This window comes from Halictus rubicundus, chromosome 6, assembly GCF_050948215.1.
Source record: "Halictus rubicundus isolate RS-2024b chromosome 6, iyHalRubi1_principal, whole genome shotgun sequence".
NCBI lineage: Eukaryota > Metazoa > Arthropoda > Insecta > Hymenoptera > Halictidae > Halictus > Halictus rubicundus.
In genome coordinates, this window is record NC_135154.1 from 11,664,124 (window position 1) to 11,688,025 (window position 23,902).

The 23,902-nt window shown below is 36.3% G+C and overlaps 3 protein-coding genes across 3 annotated transcripts; all 3 read left to right on the top strand.

The window, feature by feature from the left end:
• The first annotated feature begins 1,573 nt into the window (after positions 1–1,573).
• On the top strand, positions 1,574–15,906 carry LOC143354860 (uncharacterized). The gene is made up of 19 exons (XM_076789236.1): positions 1,574–2,175; positions 2,367–2,498; positions 3,173–3,365; positions 4,161–4,396; positions 4,840–5,042; positions 5,485–5,902; positions 6,101–6,229; positions 6,449–6,779; positions 7,924–8,147; positions 8,299–8,508; positions 9,515–9,625; positions 9,834–10,026; positions 10,966–11,189; positions 11,654–11,856; positions 12,598–13,015; positions 13,298–13,426; positions 13,802–14,126; positions 14,476–14,708; positions 15,005–15,906. Exons 1-19 carry the CDS (start codon positions 2,095–2,097, stop codon positions 15,248–15,250), a joined length of 4,239 nt encoding a protein of 1,412 aa, XP_076645351.1. The 5' UTR covers positions 1,574–2,094; the 3' UTR covers positions 15,251–15,906.
• Positions 15,907–17,203: 1,297 nt separating this feature from the next.
• On the top strand, positions 17,204–18,396 carry LOC143354861 (phenoloxidase 2-like). Its single transcript, XM_076789237.1, has 3 exons — positions 17,204–17,770; positions 17,979–18,268; positions 18,339–18,396. Exons 1-3 carry the CDS (start codon positions 17,660–17,662, stop codon positions 18,394–18,396), a joined length of 459 nt encoding a protein of 152 aa, XP_076645352.1. The 5' UTR covers positions 17,204–17,659.
• A 734-nt stretch (positions 18,397–19,130) lies between these two features.
• On the top strand, positions 19,131–23,691 carry LOC143355233 (phenoloxidase 1-like). Its single transcript, XM_076789887.1, has 7 exons — positions 19,131–19,356; positions 19,463–19,665; positions 20,407–20,824; positions 21,107–21,235; positions 21,611–21,935; positions 22,282–22,514; positions 22,794–23,691. The coding sequence occupies exons 1-7, from the start codon at positions 19,135–19,137 to the stop codon at positions 23,001–23,003; spliced, it is 1,740 nt and encodes a 579-aa protein (XP_076646002.1). The 5' UTR covers positions 19,131–19,134; the 3' UTR covers positions 23,004–23,691.
• The last annotated feature ends 211 nt before the right edge of the window (positions 23,692–23,902 follow it).

Sequence of the window (23,902 nt, forward strand, 5' to 3'; positions counted from 1 at the left end):
ACAAAGAAGGAAATACATTTTCAGTTATTAACTCCTGTTTCTCATTGTTGATGTGGAACATTTTTATTTTGCACAAAAATCCGCAGTTAATTTATTATCTACGTGAGTTCGTCGAGATTTTTCACAGCAACGACATACCTTCAGTCTGCAAGCTAGTCGGATAAATATAAATGAAGCCAACAAAGAAATAGATTCCTGAATTATTGCCCGAGGTATGTAAACGTTATCTTAATATAATCTACAGTTCGAAAGTGGACATTACTCGTTGGCCGACACTGGATCCAAAGACTGTTTGAGTATTATATTAAAAATACAGTACAACATTAAACTTGGACTTATTTTAACGCTTGAATCCTCTGGTTTGGCAGACCGTCATTCATTGGCTTTTTTAATTGTTAATTGAATCGTTTGTCATCAAAATATCGAAAAATGTCTTTCTGATTGAACCTGTTACAGATTCGAAGATTGAAGCTTCCCTTTTACAATGGCTTCTCGAAATTTGATTTCCAATTTTTTTTTACAAATTTATGTAACAAAAGTGGGGAACCGTTTGCAAGGGCGGCGGTACCCACCTCGTTCAAAGCTTGATAAATCGACCAAAAAAATGGTCAAGTTCTAACGAGTCGTTGTCCAAAGAGGTTCATTGTTCAAATCTATGGTGGATTCAGTCATGAGAAAAAATTTTCACTGTTTTTACGGACGTTCGAATATGCGTCGCGTAACACTTGCATATTGCGTTCGATATTCCCATGTTTTATTTGCATCGCTAAATAACAGAGGCCTTCAGATATTCGAGAAATAGCACACGAGGCCTCCTTCGAAAAAATTTCCTTCCTCACGATTCTGTGACGAAGCATAATACATTTATATGTATGATGTTTGTAGAAAAAATTATGAACTACTTTATCCTCCATATTTCATGTCAATTCACGTAGAACTATCTTAGAGTTCCTCCACTTTTTCACAGAAAATCATTCCACATGAAGTCGCTCTTTTTTCCTATTACTTACGCAGTATAATATTATAATCCTTATGCATCGAAGAGGAATCGTGTTACGATGAATGTAAAATATATTGAAAATATAGTTAATAAGAGGAAAGAAGGAACTTATCACGGAATATTTTATCACCGTTGCATTTAAAGATACATAAATATCATATATTGTTTTGTGTTTATCGACAAAACAATCTATCTAATACACTCTCATGTTACATGGAAACTATATATAAGTAGAGATAACGCATATAGCAACATTTCTTTATCTTAATTCACGATGAAACATAATCTTGTATCTACAACAACAAAAAAGTCGCTTTCATGGAGTACGGTTACGAAACGTATTTTCTGTTTTGTTATCGTATCATTAATAATCATACAGTGATGGACAAGAGAAAGTTTAAGAAAATGATACACAGCAATGAATCTTTTAGAAATATCTGCATCTTACAATATAATGAAACGAAGAACACTACAAAAGGGGATATAAAATTAATAATTTATTTAAATTATTGAAACAAATAAAAAAGACTGGTGGATATAATTAAGTTTAATTCTAGATTTTTATGATTATAATGTTAATATTTAAACATTTTACCAGTTTTAGTACTTTGTGGGACCTCCGTTACTGTCTGTCACAGTTTGTAGCATATTTTGGTATAGTTGCAATTAAGTTCTCTAGTTGATTGACTGGAAAAGTACATCACATATTTTTTTTCTTTTTTTGTTGCTTTCCACGCATAATTCTTTGTTAACACGGGCACTTAAAGGCCGGACACTTAATGTGCTCATATAAGATTGTCCAGAAATTTTCAGTGGGATTTTTCAACTTTTTCTTTTTCCGCAAAAATATTGGATGCCGCCTTTGAAGTGTGCTTGGACTTTCTTTTGTCCACGACTGTTTGTTTACGGCAAATCGATCGGTCTTGAGGATTTCGATTGTATTATGTAGATTTATGATAATTTTGGAGAGTTAAAAGTATCCAGATAAATAGTACACAAATTGTATCTTCAAAGTGCTCGATGAAAATTGTTAAACGATGGACAGTTTTCAGAATAATGATCCTGCAAGTGTAATGCTAAGTGCATAATTATGTATGTGTCACGGTACATCGGGCGGCATGATTGAATACTACGAACGAAAGATAATGACCTTGCGCCAACATCAATTTGTTTCGGTAAATTTCAAATCAAATACAAGTACTATCTTCATGTCTGCAAGTAAAACATGAAAATACGCTATCTTTGTTTGTTGTTTCGAACATTTATTTAAAGGAAGGATTTCCTCGACTCTGCAGATCACTTTCGATCGCGTTCGAGTGAACACTTCCTTTATTCCATTGGATTTCAGTAATTTTTGCTTTTGGAGTTCGTCGAGAAAGTATTCAAGATGGCAATCGACAAATCGGCAATTTTGTACTTATTTTACCGACCTCTCGAACCGGTCTACATGCCTAAGGGGATGAAAAAGATCGCTTTTGATATACCGGCTAATTATTTGGTAAGTATTTCTGTGTCATTTTTCTTTTAATTTTTTATTGAATTCAATGCTGTCGCATGTAACACGTTGAATGCCACGAAGATTTTGTGCGTTTTGCACAAGTTTTTAATTGTTTCATTCATAAAAGCGATTACTAACAATTGTTAGTTATTTGATACGAAGGTTTTTACCTTACGATGTGATCCAGTTAATTTCAATATGAATAAATTCATATTCAGTGACAGTAACTCTTGATGAGAATCATTTTTTAAGCGATTCGATAGTGCTGAAACGTCTACGACTTTTTTTGAAACAGTAAAATATTGCAGCAAGATATTGTAGGATCTTAAAATGTTATAGTAAAAACTGGAACTATTATCTTTATCTCTCGGACGGCGGACCATTCTCACAACTTTTCATACGTGTATACTGTACAACACTATATTGACGTTTAAGACTAATCACTGCTTCGTTCGTCAAGTTTTTGATACATATTTTTAACGGTACTTCCTGTAGACATGTCAGTCTTTCTATCGTTCCTAATGTAGCAGCTGTGGATTTAATTCAATCGTCGGCAAGTGACAAATTAAGTGACGATTTTAATGCTCTGGGTCAAAATAGACCCAAGCCTCGCCGTCGGAGGGTTGACGACATTCTCCCGTTGAATAATTGTTTTTTTTTTTCATTTTTTTTAGCCGGAAAAGTTGCGACCCTTAGCGATGCAAATCTTTCGCCGCTTTGCCGACAAAATCGAGCATAAGCTTCGCGTGAAACCGATTACTCCTCCAGATCTCACACATCTTATGCGATTGGGTCGGCACGAGCCTTTTTCGCTATTCATTCCAACACATCAAAAATTAGCAGGCAAACTGATAGATATTTTCATGGGTTTGTAGCAAATCACGTTTCGTATTATTACACGTCGCTTGACTGCGGATTTTATGTATTTTTTATGAAAACGGTTGGATGAAATGTCAAACTGTAAAGACGTTAGAAAAATTTAAGAATGTTACCACACTCTTTTCAATTTCTTACCGTTATTGGAAGAGGTTGTATACAGTAAAGTCTTGATCTAAGCCGAACGGTCGATACACGATCTTAGTCAGTTCGCTTATCCCCTCCATTGTGGGACATACCTCACGAGGAACCGTGAAGCTCGAGCTGCTTCGGCAATTTCTTTCTTTTTTTTACTTTATGTTTTTTTACAAAACTTCTTTATTTTTCATTAAATTTTATGGGACTTTCGCCAACTTATTCGTATCACTTTTCTGATTAAAATGACACTAAACACGATATAATTTGAACTGTATTTAGTGGTTTAATTGACGGTATATAGTAGTCCTACACGATCTATGTCAAAGCACTTCTGCTTTAACACTAATCGTACCACAACCGTTCAAATGGCCGGTCTCCCATTTTTTAATTTATAATTGTCGAAATTACAAAGATGCTTCCATTGTAAATGATTAATCGAATTTCTTCATTAGACCACATATTGTTATAAAAATTGGGAGAAATCTAAATGATCTTGTAATTTTTATAAAATAAGGTACACTAGTCACATTTTTGTGCTCGGTACAGTTAGTGTTAAAATTGAGTTAAACATTTTTTCTGTTGCATAAAGATCTGCAGTCTACACGTTACAATATGCTTGTGCACGGATTACAATATTTTGTTTTATAGGCACGAAGACGTACGAGGACTTTTTATCGACAGCAGTGTACTGTCGTGACCATCTGAACGCAGAAATGTTTATGTATGCTCTCTCAGTAGCCATTTTACATCATCCTGAGACGAAGCATCTGTCGGTACCACCATTATATAAAATATTCCCGGACAAATTTGTTAATGATCGACTTTTAACTGAAATCAAGGAGAACGTAAATGTTTTGCCCGCAGAAATCAGTGCACACGCAGATGTAAGTAACATATTCCCATGTTTAATCATGGCGCGATCAGTCAGAAAATTCGAGCCACACGAATTTTCAAACTCGATTTTCTCGAAAACAGTGCCTCATATAAACAAACTTGATTTTATATTTTCGACTTAATCTTTTAAATAGAATCACCCTCTTTTCGGAGATTTGCTTTTTCAAGGTTCGAATTAGAATTAGTCAGTTTGTTCATAAACGAAACAGAGAGTTTCTGAAGCGGTGAGACCGTAAGTTGAAAATAAAATGAAAAGAAAAAAAAATTTTGTAACGCTTGCCCTCTTAAAGCCGAAGTTTCGAGCAAAATTGTAACTAACATAAACCCTCTGTATACACCAGATTCGCATGATTACGCGAAAGATATGTTGACTTCGTAGTACTTACAGTTCGGAGGATTTCTTTCAAGCCTATATATTTTCTATTGAATATAGACTGTAGTTGAAATTATTCGAGATCACACTGCTTCGGATCTTGAAATAGAACATCGTCTTGCATACTGGAGGGAAGATCTTGGCTTCAATATGCACCATTGGCATTGGCATTTGGTTTACCCGTTCGCAGCGGACCTGGCAATTGTCGACAAAGATCGTCGGGGCGAACTCTTCTACTACATGCATGAACAAATTATGGCTCGGTACGTGTTACACATACAATGTGCCCCACGAAATCTGTCCACCCGAAATATCTTCGTTATTTCAAACGACACGCGAAACTGTTTCAAATAAAAGTAGCAGGATTTCAAGCAATTAATAATATAGCAATGGCAACATCTTGACAAGTGGACGCGTAGAAACGATTTGTAGGTTACTCTCGTTCTTTAAAATAGAATAGAGTTCGATATAATGGTGAATGCGGAATAGAAAACTACTAATATGTTGCTGTGAGCTACGAAAAAATTTAACCATATTTGTTTGACGCATTATTTGGTAAATCAATTCTTCTAATGTCTGAAGAAATTTCAAATCTTCTGGTCCAATTGTAAAAAAGTTATTCCTTTTCAAATGGTGTACAAATATTTTTATGCACTTCCGTATATTCCCTATTATTCGATGTCAAATACGAATTGTCGTGTTTAGGTATAACTGTGAACGTTTGTGCAACTACCTGAGACGTGTGAAGAGTCTTACTAACTGGCGGGAGCCGATCACTGAAGCCTACTTTCCAAAAGTTCTGGACGGTCGCACTGGTCGCACATGGCCAGCTCGTGTTAGCGACTCCGTTCTTCGCGATCTAGAACGACCAGAAGATGATGCAGAGTTCACCATCCTGGATCTAGAAAGATGGCGCGAACGCATACTCAACGCGATCCATACCGGATCGGTGATCAATACAAATGGCGAGCAAGTGCCATTGACCGAACAAACCGGCATCAATATATTAGGGAATGTCGTGGAGTCCAGTATCTTGTCTCCTAATGGAGGCTTTTACGGCCAGCTTCATAACATGGGCCATGTTGCTATTTCTTTTTGCCATGATCCAGACAATCGTCACAAGGTAATATTCGTGAGATAGAGGTCACCTCGGTAATCTTGGTTTAACATAAGTAGCAGCGTATGTTTTTCTCTTCACGAGATTGTAAGGGACTTCGCGACAAATTCGGAAAGCATATTAATTGATATATTTCAAGACCAGTATCAAGTTTACAGTTGTGGAAATAATAATGTTTTGTTATGGTCCGTATGGTATTTTTAGGAATATATGGGCGTTATGGGTGATAATTCCACTTCCCCGAGGGATCCCATATTCTACAGATGGCATGGTTTTATTAACGATGTTTTCCTCGAATATAAAAATACTCTGCCAGCGTATCCAGTTGCACAGGTTAGTACGTGTATATATAAAAAGTATTAGCTAAGCACACACACACAAACGGTGGTAGCAAACGTGTGGAACGATAAAGCAAATTAAACAACATAAGTCTCCGAGGTAATACCGAATGATGTACAATTATAATTAATCGCGAAGAAACTAATTAGAAGATCGGGCCACGTATACGATAAAGAAATATTAACTGATTACACTTTCCGATGGCGTTTGTAGTTGGATTATCCGGGTATCGAAGTGGAGAGTATTAAATTGACAACTGATGGGCAGAACGGGGACAACGTTTTAAACACCTTCTGGACTAAGAGCGAAGTAGATTTGGCATCTGGACTTGACTGGTTGCCTCCAGAACCAGTACGCGTTAAGTTCACCCACCTGAATCATACTAACTTTACGTACACGGTCACTGTTAACAACAACACTACCGAATCAAGAATGGGAACCGTTCGCATTTTCATCGCTCCGACGGAAGACGAACGTCACCAACCGTTTAGTTTTGCTAAACAAAAGGACTTGATGATCGAAATGGACAAATTTTCTGTTACACGTATGTTACCATTTACATGTTTAGTTACCTCTCACGAGTGTACTATAAGTGCGCTACTTCTTACTCTTTCGAACTCGATTTTCTCAAACACAAGGCCTCAAATTGAAAACAATTTTATTCTACATTTTCGACTTCTTTTGTTATGCAGACTCACCCTCTATTCGATTGTGCCACCAATTACCGATGTGTTTTTCGTTAATAACTCGTTAACAGAACCCCGGAGAATATTTTCGCAAAGGAAAAAGTTACTTCAAATGACCCTCAGAATCACTCCTTTCAAGGAAGTAGAACATTTTTGGAACACCATGTATACTTAATACAGGGTGGTTTTGGCATAGTAAAAGATTTGAAAAAATCAAAGTCTATTGCAAATTTTGTTTGATGTGATAGCGGCAAGTCTGCTGAAGATTCTTTGAAGTTTATCGGACATCTTGAGATATCGTGTCAGCCATATCAGAAAACAATCTCGTAAAGAAATCTCTGTATGCTTACTTTAATCATTTTTAACTTCGCTGTTTTTGCAAATTGAAATTAATTTTTCCGAAAACATATACTTCATGATAATACAATAAGGAAACGGATTTTCTTAAGTTCTAGATCAGAATACCTCCTAATAATTGCTCAATGATCAAAGATAATCGCGACTCTCTCAAGGCGTCGTTCAATAACAGAAACAATTCATGTTATCTTAAATGACGTTACATAATAATATCTGTAGAGATTATTATTTTGAAATAATTATTTAACTGATTTTAGATAAAAGACAGTGATAAAAAGGTATATTTTGAACAGCTACTTATAAATGTTATAACTCAGTTCAGTAACTTTATTAACTTAATCAAGAATCATTACCTATCAGTTAGATTAAGCAATAAATATTTAATCATAACATAAACTCGTTCGGTTCTCTTCGATACATTCTTTTTATTTATTTCACAAATTAAATAAATTCGAGATTGTATGTGATTTTTGCTGAATCATAATACATTTTTAAATAATATGTAATAAAAGATAAACCAGAAATATTGTTTTCAGAACACGAAGCTAATTGCGTCAATCTAACAATAAATTTTCGTTAGCTAAAATTTTAAACTTGGCTAAAATATACAACATATTTTTAACTTCATCATCCGTTACGTTATAGTGCAACCGGGACAGAACGTAATTCAACAGAAGTCAACAGACTCTTCGGTAACTATACCTTTCGAACAAACGTTCCCGCCGAGAGATACAGAGTCTACGGAATGTCCTAAACCTGACAATTTCTGTGGATGTGGTTGGCCGCAACATCTGCTAGTATCTAAAGGCGTCGAAGGTGGCTTTCCTATGGTACTTTTTGTTATGGTGTCAGATTACACTAAGGACGTCGTAAGTACATACACATTCTACAGTCTAATGTTACGCCCATACCCCGAATTGACACAGTTGAAAATCGTTATATAGCTCGGTAAAATATGAATGGTATTTCGGAAGCGAATGGTACCAATCGAAGTAAAATGGTCTATTTTTCAATGCTTAGGTCGAACAGGATGAATCGACTTGTTGCAAGGATGGCGTCAGTTACTGTGGCTTGAGGGACAAGAAGTATCCCGATGCACGTGCCATGGGGTATCCGTTCGATCGTCAACCTCGTGAAAATGTGGGAACATTGTCCGAATTTCTAACTAAAAATATGAAAACCCAATCCGTGGTCATTAATTTTACGGATGTAATTCAGCCTAGCGCTCAATAACGTGGTTCCTCTGTCTAGCGTATGCCGACTTTAACGAATATAATGTGAATTACAATGGCGATTTCTAAAATTTGAGATATGTTAAGAAAGCAAAAAATATTAACACAGTTCGAAAGGTGAAGGGTAATTTTAATCTCGAGGATCAATCTACAACTAATTGCAAGTCATAAAAAGCAAAAAAAAAAAAACACGAAGTCTACATTAACTTATGGTACAAGTATACAAAACCATTGTATAGTACCTTCTTCTGTTATTCAATGTTTAATCGGTTAGAAAAGTATCTGGAGAAATTATGTTTTACAGATACATATGCCAGAAAAGTCAAACAAATAAAAACTGTGATAAAAACCAACATCGCATTGAATTTTACTTTTTTATTTGTCACATGTTTTCCCAACAAATTAAGGAAAACCTCATTCCCAGGGCTAGTTGTCACAGTAAAACAAAGTTTCATAGACCAACCAATTAACATTACATCACATTGGATTCAATCGGCCTCCTCGTTACAGGTTTAACAACTAGGCATATAGTGATAATATGATGTATAATTTATACAAATTATATATAATTTTAAGTAACTCGGAAAATAATATCATGACCCGTATAATAGAAATATGCACTCTTCAAGTATAATTACCCATGTTTAGTGATAATCCATTTCCTTTGAAAACAGGAAATATGAAGAACGGAATACAGTGGATGACATGTCGGTAATCAGCGTTAGTTTTGATTAGCTTAGACAGGGGTGACGGATTTTGTGGTCTACGACGAGACCGCCGTTTCCTGGAGCATTTTCTTATAAAGGCCAGATTGTGTCGACTTTCTAGCATATTTACTTCTGATCGTGTCGGTACACTTCATCCCTCTTCAGGCGTTATATATTATTAATACATCACAGTGAAGTTACAAAAAAAAACGTACATTCACGAAAATACAGTTGGCGCGATTGTTACGTACTTCGTTATTGCCGCTTCTTGGCTTTGCCAACAAATAATTCGTTAAGATGGCAGACAATAGATCGGGTATTTTGTACTTGTTCGATCGACCTGCTGAACCGGTCTATGTACCCAAGGGAGAGAAGAAAGTCGCTTTCGACATACCAGCTGATTACTTGGTAAGTAATGCTATGTGTTCTTTTTTTATTTCTCATTTGATTAATTTCTATATAATAATAGTTTTGTGAATCGCTTAGAGTTTGAATAGTATAATGGCAGTGCGATAGAGAAATATTATAGAATAATGTGTGGAATTAAAAAATTGTGTTTTTGATGGAATTGCCCTGTTTGTGGTATAATAATGTGCTGTTACGTTTGTTTTTCTAGTCCGACAGATACCGTCCTGTAGCGACCCAAATATTCAATCGTTTCTCCGATGAAACCGAGTCTAAACTTCAAGTGAAACAGATTACTCTTCCGGATCTTAGTTTTCCTATGCAATTGGGTCGGCGTGTGCCTTTTTCGCTGTTCATTCCCTCGCATCGAAAATATGCAGGACGTCTTATTGATATTTTCATGGGTTCGTACTATTCTATACGATTTACACTAATCTTACGCATTACTAGATTGCAGATTTTTGTGCAGAATAAAAATTGTTTATCTCGATTGCGAGAAGTGTATGTTGCAGAGAAACTTATTTCTTCTTCTATGAACATTAATAAGTAATTTACGTAATTAATTTTCTAGTTACCTTAATAAGTTGTAACTTAAAATTCTTCGGAAATTTTTACTACTGTGCATCTGAAGCACTCATTTCTCTTCATAAATGCATAAAACCTTCAATCTACACATTACACTATCGTTCATCTCAAATGTTCGATTAAAATTGTGAATACGATCGTTGAGAATGTTATTTGAGGGCATATTAAAAATCTAAAATAGTGTTGTATATTCATAATGTTATCATTAGACTGTCGATGTTTATGCAATTTCCAATTTTTGCGGACAAATTTCCAGAAAATGGAATGAAATAAAAAACTCTCTTTCATGGGAACAGCCTCTGTAGATCCAAAACAAATGAGAATCGTGCTAAATTCTATCGAATTTTATATCATAGCATTTTTTAAACATTTTCATAAGTCATAAATGCATAAATATCCGCAGTCTAGATATCATAGATATATATTTGTCGGAGAATCCTGTGTCATACAAAAAAGATTTACCGTGTACTGTCCTACAGTTAGGACGAATTTCGATTCAATAACATAAATATGTAAAATTTGCAGACGGATTAAACAACCTAGCGATTCGAATATACGTTTAATTATCACAAATAGAATGAATTTAATAGGACTGATTAATTCATTGCTCCCTGTTTTAACTACCTGTATTTTTAAATCTTTTCACAAACAGTTACTATATGTATACTATACTCTTGTATACAAGTATTTTGATTCAGTTTAGATAAACACATTTACACGCCCTCCTATTTAACCACTTTTAATGTTATATTTTACAGGCATGAGGACGTACGAGGATTTCTTATCCGTGGCAGTTTACTGTCGCGATCGTGTGAATCCCAACATGTTTATCTATGCTCTGTCAGTAGCAATATTACATCGTCCAGACACAAAGGATCTGCCAGTGCCACCATTGACTGAAGTATTTCCGGATAAATATGTCGACGGTGGAATTTTTTCTCGAGCTAAGGAGGAAGCCAATCTTGTACCTCCAGGATCCAGAGTAATAAAATTCAATACCATTTCATATATTGTGCAAGATGTATCTAACCTAATTACAATTCAAGATCAATATTTAAACTTATTCAATGAATCATCAATATTCAATATTATAAACCTTAATTCACATACACATTTATTACCTCTACTACTATGATCACAGTTTGGTACAGCCAACTATAGATATTCATTTTGAATATTTTAAAGTATCCCTACCGAAAAAATAATTCCTCACACAATTCAATGTTGCGTAAAATTGCGTACATGAAAATCGGAATCCATCTTGTTGTATAATCTGGCAGTATGTATTGAGAATATGTGGTGCTCAATGTGTAAAAAAAATACGCACGAGTATACGAAAAGTAAATGTATTGTAATGTTATTGTGTTTCCAAAAATGTTACGCAATATGCGAAACGAGCCAGGCGAAAGAGTTTCTTTAAAATTCGAGTACTATCGTTGATCGCAGATTCCAATTGAGATTCCTCGAGATTACACTGCCTCAGATCTCGACGAAGAGCATCGTGTCGCATACTGGAGAGAAGATATTGGCATCAATTTGCACCATTGGCATTGGCATTTGGTCTACCCGTTCGAAGGCAACATTAAAATTGTGAAGAAAGATCGCCGGGGGGAACTTTTCTACTACATGCACCAACAAATTGTGGCGCGGTATGTCTACAAGTATACTAAAAGCATGAACTCTGTTAATAATATAGACTCTACTGTGTCGTCGAAGTGAATCCGAGGAAGACATTGAATCACGAAAAAACAGTTCAAATTCCAAGAAAATGTCAATATTATATAAATGTCACTATAGCTCGGCAGTTTGTGCAAAGGTGTTGCCGCGCTCTGATTGGTCCGTGTTATTCGTTAGTTACGCCTTAACAAAGCCGCGGAGAACATTTTCGCAAGGGAAAATGTTACTCGAAATGGCGTTAGGAATCGCTCCATTTACGGAAGTGCATTTTTGGGACACCCTTTCTAATGAGACAACCTTATCGACAACTGCTTTGCTTACATTTGAACTACCTACATCTTATTTGTAGTACTGCCCGAAAATATCCGGATTTATCTCGACGGCCCTGTACTTTCAATCCCTATCACTAGACTGCGGATCTTTATGCAAAACAAAAAATGTTTGCAAGACGATTGCAAGACGCAGGAGCGAAATAAAAATGTATTTCTTCTTTTAATTATTTTATTGATTTGAAACCAAAACGCTGATATCCTTAAATCTTTTTAATATGTCCACTGCTTTAAATTGTGGCTGCCCATTTTGGTCATAAATGCATAAAATCCGCAGTCTACCTATCACTAATAACCTCAATCTCCCCTACACAAATCTTTTAAAAGTGGTAACGATCGATTTAATATTACATGTTAAAGACAACTCATCTGTGACACTTTTAGGTACAACTGCGAGCGTCTGTGCAATCGTCTTGGACGCGTGAAACGCTTTCTTAATTGGCGCGAACCGATTCCCGAAGCTTATTTCCCAAAGTTGGACTCTATCGTCGCTGGACGTACATGGCCTGCTCGTCCAGGCGGTGCCGTCCTTAAAGATATCAATCGTCCAGTGGATCAGTTGGATTTCGATATCCAGGATCTAGAAAGATGGCGCGATCGCATTTACGAAGCTATACATACCGGATCGGTGATCAATTCGAGAGGCGAGCGAGTACCTTTGACCGAAAAGGACGGCATCGATATATTGGGGAACATCATGGAAGCCAGTATTCTGTCCCCTAATACAAACGTATATGGAGATATTCATAATTTAGGCCATGTTGCTATTTCTTATTGCCATGATCCGGATCATCGTTATTTGGTAAATAATTTTATTCAAATTATTCGAATAACGAGTAATCAAATTGCATCAGTGTAATCACCGCAATCGTAAAGTGTCGTAATTCGACAACACCGATACTGAATTTTGCTCATAAGTAAACTGCGGATTCTTATACGAAGTAAACATTGTTTGCATTAAATACAAGATATAGAAGTCGTACAGACATTTATTTCTTTTTGTAATAATTTTAACGAGGTGAACGTGGATAATTTTTTTATTTTATGTTAATAAATATATAATTTCATGAAATGTTACTTTTAGGAAAATTTCAGTATCATGGGGGATTCTGCTACTGCCATGAGGGATCCGATATTCTATAGATGGCACGCTTTCGTCGACGACGTTTTCCAGGAATACAAAAACACTCTGCCAGAATATACTGTTCAACAGGTCAGCACATATAGAATTTGTTATCAGTAGACTGCGGATGTTTATGCAATTTTCAATTTTTGTCCGCAAATTTTAGGAAAGTCGAAACAAATAAATTCTAATTTTCAGTAGTAGTGACCTTTATAGATCTGAAATAAATAAAAATCGTACTAAATTCTATGGAATTTTATATTATAGCATTTTTTGAAAATTGTCATGTGCGATAAATGCATAAAGATCCGCGTTCTAGTTATCAGTGAGAAATATGAATTTTACGAGGGGAAATGAAAATTTTACCTTATCCTTGAAATGATTAACCTTCCGTTCAATTCCGTTCGTTCAGTGAACTGGCCACCCCATTTAGGTTGCTAATGTATTTTCTCGCGGTGTTTGTAGTTGGATTACCCGGGCATCGAAATAGACGACCTTCGAGTGACAACGAATCAGCAACGCAACGTTTTGAACACCTTCTGGACTCAGAGCGTTGTGGACTTGTCTCGAGGACTTGACTTCACACCTCGGGGAGCAGTGCTTGCTAAATTTACCCACCTGAACCACTCCGACTTCACGTACACAATTATTGTTAACAATCGCACTGACGCACCAAAACGGGGAACGGTGCGCATCTTCATTGCTCCCAAGGAAGACGAACGTGGGCTACCTTTCACTTTCAGGCATCAAAGGAATTTGATGATCGAGATGGACAAGTTCACCGTGACACGTATGTTGCTTTCATTGTGTCTGGTCATATTATAAATAATGCGGTTATTTTCATATTTCCGGAAGGTAAAATACAAGAACAAAGTCACGAACATTCTAGAGGGTGTATCAGTCTATTAATTTGCTGATTCCGTAAACTTATACGCTTTTACATATACGAACAAAGCGTATCCCATTTCTTATTATTTTTAAACAATTAGACGTACGAAGTTGAAACTGTATCCACGAGCTAAATTTGCTCGTATATTCCACTATTTTGTACTGTATTAACTTTTTTCTTTGCTTTGCGAATGTTACTGTTTTCTAGTAAATCACATATTCTTAATTTTGCGTCGCCTGTTACGTTATAGTGCGGCCAGGACAGAACACCATTGAGCAGAAGTCAACCGGATCTTCGGTAACTATACCTTTTGAAAGAACATTCCGTAATTTGGACGAGAACAGACCGCTGAGTGGAGACAGCTTGGAACTTTTCAATTTCTGTGGATGCGGATGGCCACAGCATATGCTAGTACCTAAAGGAACCAAAGCAGGTTTTCCCATGGAACTTTTCGTTATGGTGTCGGATTACAGCGGTGACGTTGTGAGTATATTTTACACCCTATACAGTAGACCCTTTGTCACATGAACTAGTGTTTGTTCCATAAAATAGTAAAATCTGTCGTAAAATCTGAGGAAGATTCATTTACGAAGGAAATATTTAAATGTTTTTACAGAGGTTTCAACTGATAGCATTTTTTCTTTTAAATATGAAATGATTAATGTTGTGCGAAAGTAGAATCTTCGAGCTTTAAAATGAGGTCAAGTCTATTGCTGCGATAGTAAATCGCGAATTCAAGGCAAACAATATAATGAAAAGGATTGTTTCTCGATGCTTAGATTCAACAGGATGAGCCGACTGGTTGTGCGGATGCCATTACTTTCTGTGGTTTGAGGGACAGAAAGTATCCTGACGCGCGTCCCATGGGATATCCATTCGATCGTCAACCACGAACTGGTGTAGAAACACTGCAACAATTTCTCACCGCAAATATGGCCATCACGGAAATAGCTGTTAGGTTTACGGATAACGTGGTACCTAGGGCCAGATCCGGAAGCTTCGGAAATGTCTTGACCTTCAATTAACATGGTTCCTACAATAATGTGTCCCGATTACTTATTTGTCGACAGTTTTTTGAAGAACTATTTGTTCTATCTGCATGTGCGAATCATTAATAGTAATTAAACTTAGGACTTTACTCACCAGTGGTTTTCTAATGGTCTTTTTAAAACCAAAGGTCACTTGAGAATTCCACAACTAAACTCCACTCTTCCACTTCCTCGGCATTTCGCTGATGAAGAACCGTTTTTTTATTTTACAAGCAAGGTAAAAGTCGATGTCACAAATTAAAATCATAGAGGAGACTGAGAATAGAGCCCACCTGTGTCCATATTCGCAATGTTCTATTAGTTTCTCTTTTTATGATGAAAATAGTGCTGGTAAGTAATACGTTGTATCATCTTTGGTTTGTACACGTAGATATCGTTGAAATTATGTATTAATATACCCATTAATTTTTGGTTTAAATTGTATCCAAGTATCTGCCATTTCGGCTTTTATTTGTTTATATAGTATGTTATCGAAAATACTTCAAGCAAGATATAAGAAAAATACAAAAAAAAAATGATGTAATTAATAAAAAACTACAATAGAAATTATACGTTTAATTATATGTAATTACCCGACTTCCACATTGACATAAATATTCGTGATTATACAGTACATACTGTTTCAAATAGCAAGTAGCAAATTTTTCAATTTTAGACATATATCGAGACTTCTCGGGAACGAAACATATTTTTTGTAAGAAAAAGTCTTAAAATAAAATTTGTGATAGCATTTCATTTGGATCTTTAAATGGAGAATATTTTTCACCAGATCAAGTCATGTCTCCCTGCCGTGCATAATTCATAATGTCACGTGACTAATCCGGTACTGACAGAGAGAGGGTAACTGTATTCTCCTCAATTTTCCCGGTCTGGCGACAATGCTGCGAGCAAGGCGGAGGGGCTGCGGGGCCATAAGGATTTCGACGTATTCAGAGTTTATTACTGTTTGACGTATTAGACGTAGTCAGAGTTGACAAGGAGGTGTTCAGGGATTTTGGCGGGGCAGGTGGAAGAAGTGAAGGCTCCGTCTGTCCCTACTTTCCGCGCTTCTGTATCAGGCAGGCCTGAGCACCAGTGACACCAGATGAGGTGAGGGAGCACGGATCGAGAGGAAAAAGTTACCCTCACTCTGCCAGTACTTGAGTATGCATGACAGGGACGAATGCGTCGCGCGACCAGGCTGTGGAGGAAGCATGGGACAATAACGCGGTAGAAGAGGAAGTTAGGGTGGGGGAACAAGCTTTGATCTGGCGACTCTGCTGAGCACGTTTGTCACAATTGAAATATACCTTTCCGCACCGTAATGCCCACTCACCCTTTCCAGCAAGCATCGTTGCCATGGAGAAAGTAGCTACGAAGGTACATACCTAGCTCTCAATAACGTGGTTTCTGTGTCTAGCGTATGCCGACTTTAACGAATATAATGTCAACTATAATGACGATTTCTAAAATTTGAGATATGTTAAGAAAGCAAAAAATATTAACACAGTTCGAAAGGTGAAGGGTAATTTTAATCTCGAGGATCAATCTACAACTAATTGCAAGTCATAAAAAGCAAAAAAAAAAAACACGAAGTCTACATTAACTTATGGTACAAGTATACAAAACCATTGTATAGTACCTTCTTCTGTTATTCAATGTTTAATCGGTTAGAAAAGTATCTGGAGAAATTATGTTTTACAGATACATATGCCAGAAAAGTCAAACAAATAAAAACTGTGATAAAAACCAACATCGCATTGAATTTTACTTTTTTATTTGTCACATGTTTTCCCTACAAATTAAGGAAAACCTCATTCCCAGGGCTAGTTGTCACAGTAAAACAAAGTTTCATAGACCAACCAATTAACATTACATCACATTGGATTCAATCGGCCTCCTCGTTACAGGTTTAACAACTAGGCATATAGTGATAATATGATGTATAATTTATACAAATTATATATAATTTTAAGTAACTCGGAAAATAATATCATGACCCGTATAATAGAAATATGCACTCTTCAAGTATAATTACCCATGTTTAGTGATAATCCATTTCCTTTGAAAACAGGAAATATGAAGAACGGAATACAGTGGATGACATGTCGGTAATCAGCGTTAGTTTTGATTAGCTTAGACAGGGGTGACGGATTTTGTGGTCTACGACGAGACCGCCGTTTCCTGGAGCATTTTCTTATAAAGGCCAGATTGTGTCGACTTTCTAGCATATTTACTTCTGATCGTGTCGGTACACTTCATCCCTCTTCAGGCGTTATATATTATTAATAAATCACAGTGAAGTTACAACAAAAAAACGTACATTCACGACAATACAGTTGTGCGCGATTGTTACGTATTTCGTTATTTCCGCTTCTTGGCTTCGCCAACAAATAATTCGTTAAGATGACAGACATTAGATCGGGTATTTTGTGCTTGTTTGATCGACCTGCTGAACCGGTCTGTGTACCCAAGGGAGAGAAGAAAGTCGTTTTCGACATACCAGCTGATTACTTGGTAAGTAATGCTATGTGTTCTTTTTTTATTTCTCATTTGATTAATTTCTATATAATAATAGTTTTGTGAATCGCTTAGAGTTTGAATAGTATAATGGCAGTGCGATAGAGAAATATTATAGAATAATGTGTGGAATTAAAAAATTGTGTTTTTAATGGAATTGCCCTGTTTGTGGTATAATAATGTGCTGTTGCGTTTGTTTTTCTAGTCTGACAGATACCGTCCTGTAGCGACCCAAATATTCAATCGTTTCTCCGATGAAACCGAGTCTAAACTTCAAGTGAAACAGATTACTCTTCCGGATCTTAGTTTTCCTATGCAATTGGGTCGGCTTGTGCCTTTTTCGCTGTTCATTCCCTCGCATCGAAAATATGCAGGACGTCTTATTGATATTTTCATGGGTTCGTACTATTCTATACGATTTACACTAATTTTACGCATTACTAGATTGCGGATTTTTGTGCAAAATAAAAATTGTTTATCTCGATTGCGAGAAGTGTACGTTGGAGAGAAACTTATTTCTTCCTGTATGAACATTAATAAGTAATTTAAGTCATTAATTTTCTAGTTACCTTAATAAGTTGTACCTTAAAATTCTTGGGAAATTTTTACTACTGTGCATCTGAAGCACTCATTTCTCGTCATAAATGCATAAAACCTTCAATCTACTCATTACACTATCGTTCATCTCAAATGTTCGATTAAAATTGTGAATACGATCGTTGAAAAAGTTATTTGAGGGCATATTAAAAATCTAAAATAGTGTTGTATATTCATAATGTTATCATTAGACTGCCGATGTTTATGCAATTTCCAATTTTTGCGAACAAATTTCCAGAAAATGGAATGAAATAAAAAACTCTCTTTCATGGGAACAGCCTCTGTAGATCCAAAACAAATGAGAATCGTGCTAAATTCTATCGAATTTTATATCATAGCATTTTTTAAACATTTTCATAAGTCATAAATGCATAAATATCCGCAGTCTAGATATCATAGATATATATTTGTCGGAGAATCTTGTGTCATACAAAAAAGATTCACCTTTGAAGCAAAAGATTTACCGTGTACTGTCCTACAGTTAGGACGAATTTCGATTCAATAGCATAAATATGTAAAATTTGCAGACGGATTAAAAAACCTAGCGATTCGAATATACGTTTAATTATCACAAATAGAATGAATTTAATAGGACTGATTAATTCATTGCTCCCTGTTTTAACTACCTGTATTTTTAAATCTTTTCACAAACAGTTACTATATGTATACTATACTCTTGTATACTAGTATTTCGATTCAGATTAGATAAATATATTCACACGCCCTCCTATTTAACCACTATTAATGATATATATTTTACAGGCATGAAGACGTCCGAGGACTTGTTATCTGTGGCAGTTTACTGTCGTGATCGTGTGAATCCCAACATGTTTATCTATGCTCTGTCAGTAGCAATATTACATCGTCCAGATATAAAGGATCTACCAATACCACCATTGTCCGAAGTATTTCCGAATAAATTCGTTGATGGTGGAATATTTACTAGGGCCCAGGAGGAAGCTAATCTTGTGCCTCCAGGATCAAGGGTACGAGGCTATGCTACGAGAAAATAAATAAATGAACATTTTGATGATCTTTACACTCATAGGTCAAGAGATCTCATTAAAGTTGAAATGTTTTCGTTGAACCTAGATCCCAATAGAGATTCCTCGAGATTACACTGCCACAGATCTCGACGAAGAGCATCGTGTTGCATACTGGAGAGAAGATATTGGCATCAATTTGCACCATTGGCATTGGCATTTGGTCTACCCGTCCGGAGAGAACCTTGAAATTGTGAACAAAGATCGCCGGGGTGAACTTTTCTACTATATGCACCAACAAATTATAGCGCGGTATGTCTACAAGTATACTAAAAGCACGAACTCTGTTAATAATATAGACTCTACTGTGTCGTCGAGGTGAATCCGAAGAAGACATTGAATCACGAAAAAACAGTTCAAATTCCAAGAAAATGTCAATATTATATAAATGTCACTATAGCTCGGCAGTTTGTGCAAAGGTGTTGCCGCGCTCTGATTGGTCCGTGTTATTCGTTAGTTACGCCTTAACAAAGCCGCGGAGAACATTTTCGCAAGGGAAAATGTTACTCGAAATGGCGTTAGGAATCGCTCCATTTACGGAAGTGCATTTTTGGGACACCCTTTCTAATGAGACAACCTTATCGACAACTGCTTTGCTTACATTTGAACTACCTTCATCTTATTTGTAGTACTGCCCGAAAATATCCGGATTTATCTCGACGGCCCTGTACTTTCAATCCCTATCACTAGACTGCGGATCTTTATGCAAAACAAAAAATGTTTGCAAGACGATTGCAAGACGCAGGAGCGAAATAAAAATGTATTTCTTCTTTTAATTATTTTATTGATTTGAAACCAAAACGCTGATATCCTTAAATCTTTTTAATATGTCCGCTGCTTTAAATTGTGGCTGCCCATTTTTGTCATAAATGCATAAACTCCGCAGTCTACCTATCACTAATAACCTCAATCTCCCCTACACAAATGTGTTAAAAGTGGTAACGATCGATTTAATATTACATGTTAAAGACAACTCATCTGTGACACTTTTAGGTACAACTGCGAGCGTCTGTGCAATCGTCTTGGACGCGTGAAACGCTTTCTTAATTGGCGCGAACCGATTCCCGAAGCTTGTTTCCCAAAGTTGGACTCTATCGTCGCTGCACGTACATGGCCTGCTCGTCCAAGCGGTGCCGTTCTGAAAGATATCAATCGTCCCGTGGATCAGTTGGATTTCGATATCCAGGATCTAGAAAGATGGCGCGATCGCATTTACGAAGCTATACATACCGGATCGGTGATCAACATGAGAGGCGAGCGAGTACCTTTGACCGAAAAGGACGGCATCGATATATTGGGGAACATCATGGAAGCCAGTATTCTGTCCCCTAATAGAAGCGTATATGGAGATATTCATAATTTAGGCCATGTTGCTATTTCTTATTGCCATGATCCGGATCATCATTATTTGGTAAATAATTTCATTCAAATTATTCGAATAACGAGTAATCAAATTGCACCAGTGTAATCACCGCAATCGTAAAGTGTCGTAATTCGACACCACCGATACTGAATTTTGCTCATAAGTAAACTGCGGATTCTTATACAAAGTAAACATTGTTTGCATTAATTACAAGATATAGAAGTCGTACAGACATTTATTTCTTTTGTAATAATTTGAACGAGTTGAACGTGGATAATTTTTTTTATTTTATGTTAATAAATATATAATTTCATGAAATGTTACTTTTAGGAAAATTTCAGTATCATGGGGGATTCTGCTACTGCCATGAGGGATCCGATATTCTATAGATGGCACGCTTTCGTCGACGACGTTTTCCAGGAATACAAAAACACTCTGCCAGAATATACTGTTCAACAGGTCAGCACATATAGAATTTGTTATCAGTAGACTGCGGATGTTTATGCAATTTTCAATTTTTGTCCGCAAATTTTAGGAAAGTCGAAACAAATAAATTCTAATTTTCAGTAGTAGTGACCTTTATAGATCTGAAATAAATAAAAATCGTACCAAATTCTATGGAATTTTATATTATAGCATTTTTTGAAAATTGTCATGTGCGATAAATGCATAAAGATCCGCGTTCTAGTTATCAGTGAGAAATATGAATTTTACGAGGGGAAATGAAAATTTTACCTTATCCTTGAAATGATTAACCTTCCGTTCAATTCCGTTCGTTCAGTGAACTGGCCACCCCATTTAGGTTGCTAATGTATTTTCTCGCGGTGTTTGTAGTTGGATTACCCGTGCGTCGAAATAGACGATCTTCGAGTGACAACGAATCAGCAACGCAACGTTTTGAACACCTTCTGGACTCAGAGCGTTGTGGACTTGTCTCGAGGACTTGACTTCACACCTCGGGGAGCAGTGCTTGCTAAATTTACCCACCTGAACCACACCGACTTCACGTACACAATTATTGTTAACAATCGCACTGACGCACCAAAACGGGGAACGGTGCGCATCTTCATTGCTCCCAAGGAAGACGAACGTGGGCTACCTTTCACTTTCAGGTATCAAAGGAATTTGATGATCGAGATGGACAAGTTCACCGTGACACGTATGTTGCTTTCATTGTGTCTGGTCATCCTATAAATAATGCGGTTATTTTCATATTTCCGGAAGGTAAAATACAAGAACAGAGTCACGAACATTCTAGAGGGTGTATCAGTCTATTAATTTGCTGATTCCGTAAACTTATAAGCTTTTACATATACGAACAAAGCGTATCCCATTTCTTATTATTTTTAAACAAGTAGACGTACGAAGTTGAAACTGTATCCACGAGCTTTTGCTCGTATATTCCACTATTTTGTACTGCATTAACTTTTTACTTTGCTTTGCGAATGTTACTGTTTTCTAGTCAATCACGTATTCTTAACTTTGCGTCGCCTGTTACGTTATAGTGCGGCCAGGACAAAACACCATTGAGCAGAAGTCAACCGGATCTTCGGTAACTATACCTTTTGAAAGAACATTCCGTAATTTGGACGAGAACAGACCGCTGAGTGGAGACAGCTTGGAACTTTTCAATTTCTGTGGATGCGGATGGCCACAACATATGCTAGTACCTAAAGGAACCACAGCAGGTTTTCGCATGGAACTTTTCGTTATGGTGTCGGATTACAGCGGTGACGTTGTGAGTATATTTTACACCCTATACAGTAGACCCTTTGTCACATGAACTAGTGTTTGTTCCATAAAATAGTAAAATCTGTCGTAAAATCTGAGGAAGATTCATTTACGAAGGAAATATTTAAATGTTTTTACAGAGGTTTCAACTGATAGCATTTTTTCTTTTAAATATGAAATGATTAATGTTGTGCGAAAGTAGAATCGTCGAGCTTTAAAATGAGGTCAAGTCTATTGCTGCGATAGTAAACAATATAATGAAAAAGATTGTTTCTCGATTGTTTAGATTCAACAGGATGAGCCGACTGGTTGTGCGGATGCCAGTAGTTTCTGTGGTTTGAGAGACAGAAAGTATCCTGACGCGCGTCCCATGGGTTATCCATTCGATCGTCAACCACGGACTGGTGTAGAAACACTGCAACAATTTCTCACCGCAAATATGGCCACGCTGGAAATAGCTGTTAGGTTTACGGATAACGTGGTACCTAGGGCCTGATCCGGAAGCTTCGGAAATGTCTTCACCTTCAATTAACAACATGGTTCCTACAATAATGTGTCCCGATTACATATTTGTCGACAGTTTTTTGAAGCACTATTTGTTATATCTGCATGTGCGAATCATTAATAGTAATTAAACTTAGCACTTTACTCACCAGTGGTTTTCTAATGGTCTTTTTAAAGCCAAAGGTCACTTGAGAATTCCACAATTAAATAGGCATTTCGCTAATGAAGAACTGTTTTTGTATTTTACAAGCAAGGTAAAAGTCGATGTCACAAATTAAAATCATAGAAGAGACTGAGAATAGAGCCCACCTGTGTCCATATTCGCAATGTTCTATTAGTTTCTCTTTTTATGATGAAAATAGTGCTGGTAAGTAATACGTTGTATCATCTTTGGTTTGTACACGTAGATATCGTTGAAATTATGTATTAATATACCCATTAATTTTTGGTTTAAATTGTATCCAAGTATCTGCCATTTCGGCTTTTATTTGTTTATATAGTATGTTATCGAAAATATTTCGAGCAAGATATATGAAAAATACAAAAAAATGATGTAATTAATAAAAAAACTACAATAGAAATTATACGTTTAATTATATGTAATTACCCGACTTCCACATTGACATAAATATTCGTGATTATACAGTACATACTGTTTCAAATAGCAAGTAGCAAATTTTTCAATTTTAGACATATATCGAGACTTCTCGGGAACGAAACATATTTTTTGTAAGAAAAAGTCTTAAAATAAAATTTGTGATAGCATTTCATTTGGATCTTTAAATGGAGAATATTTTTCACCAGATCAAGTCATGTCTCCCTGCCGTGCATAATTCATAATGTCACGTGACTAATCCGGTACTGACAGAGAGAGGGTAACTGTATTCTCCT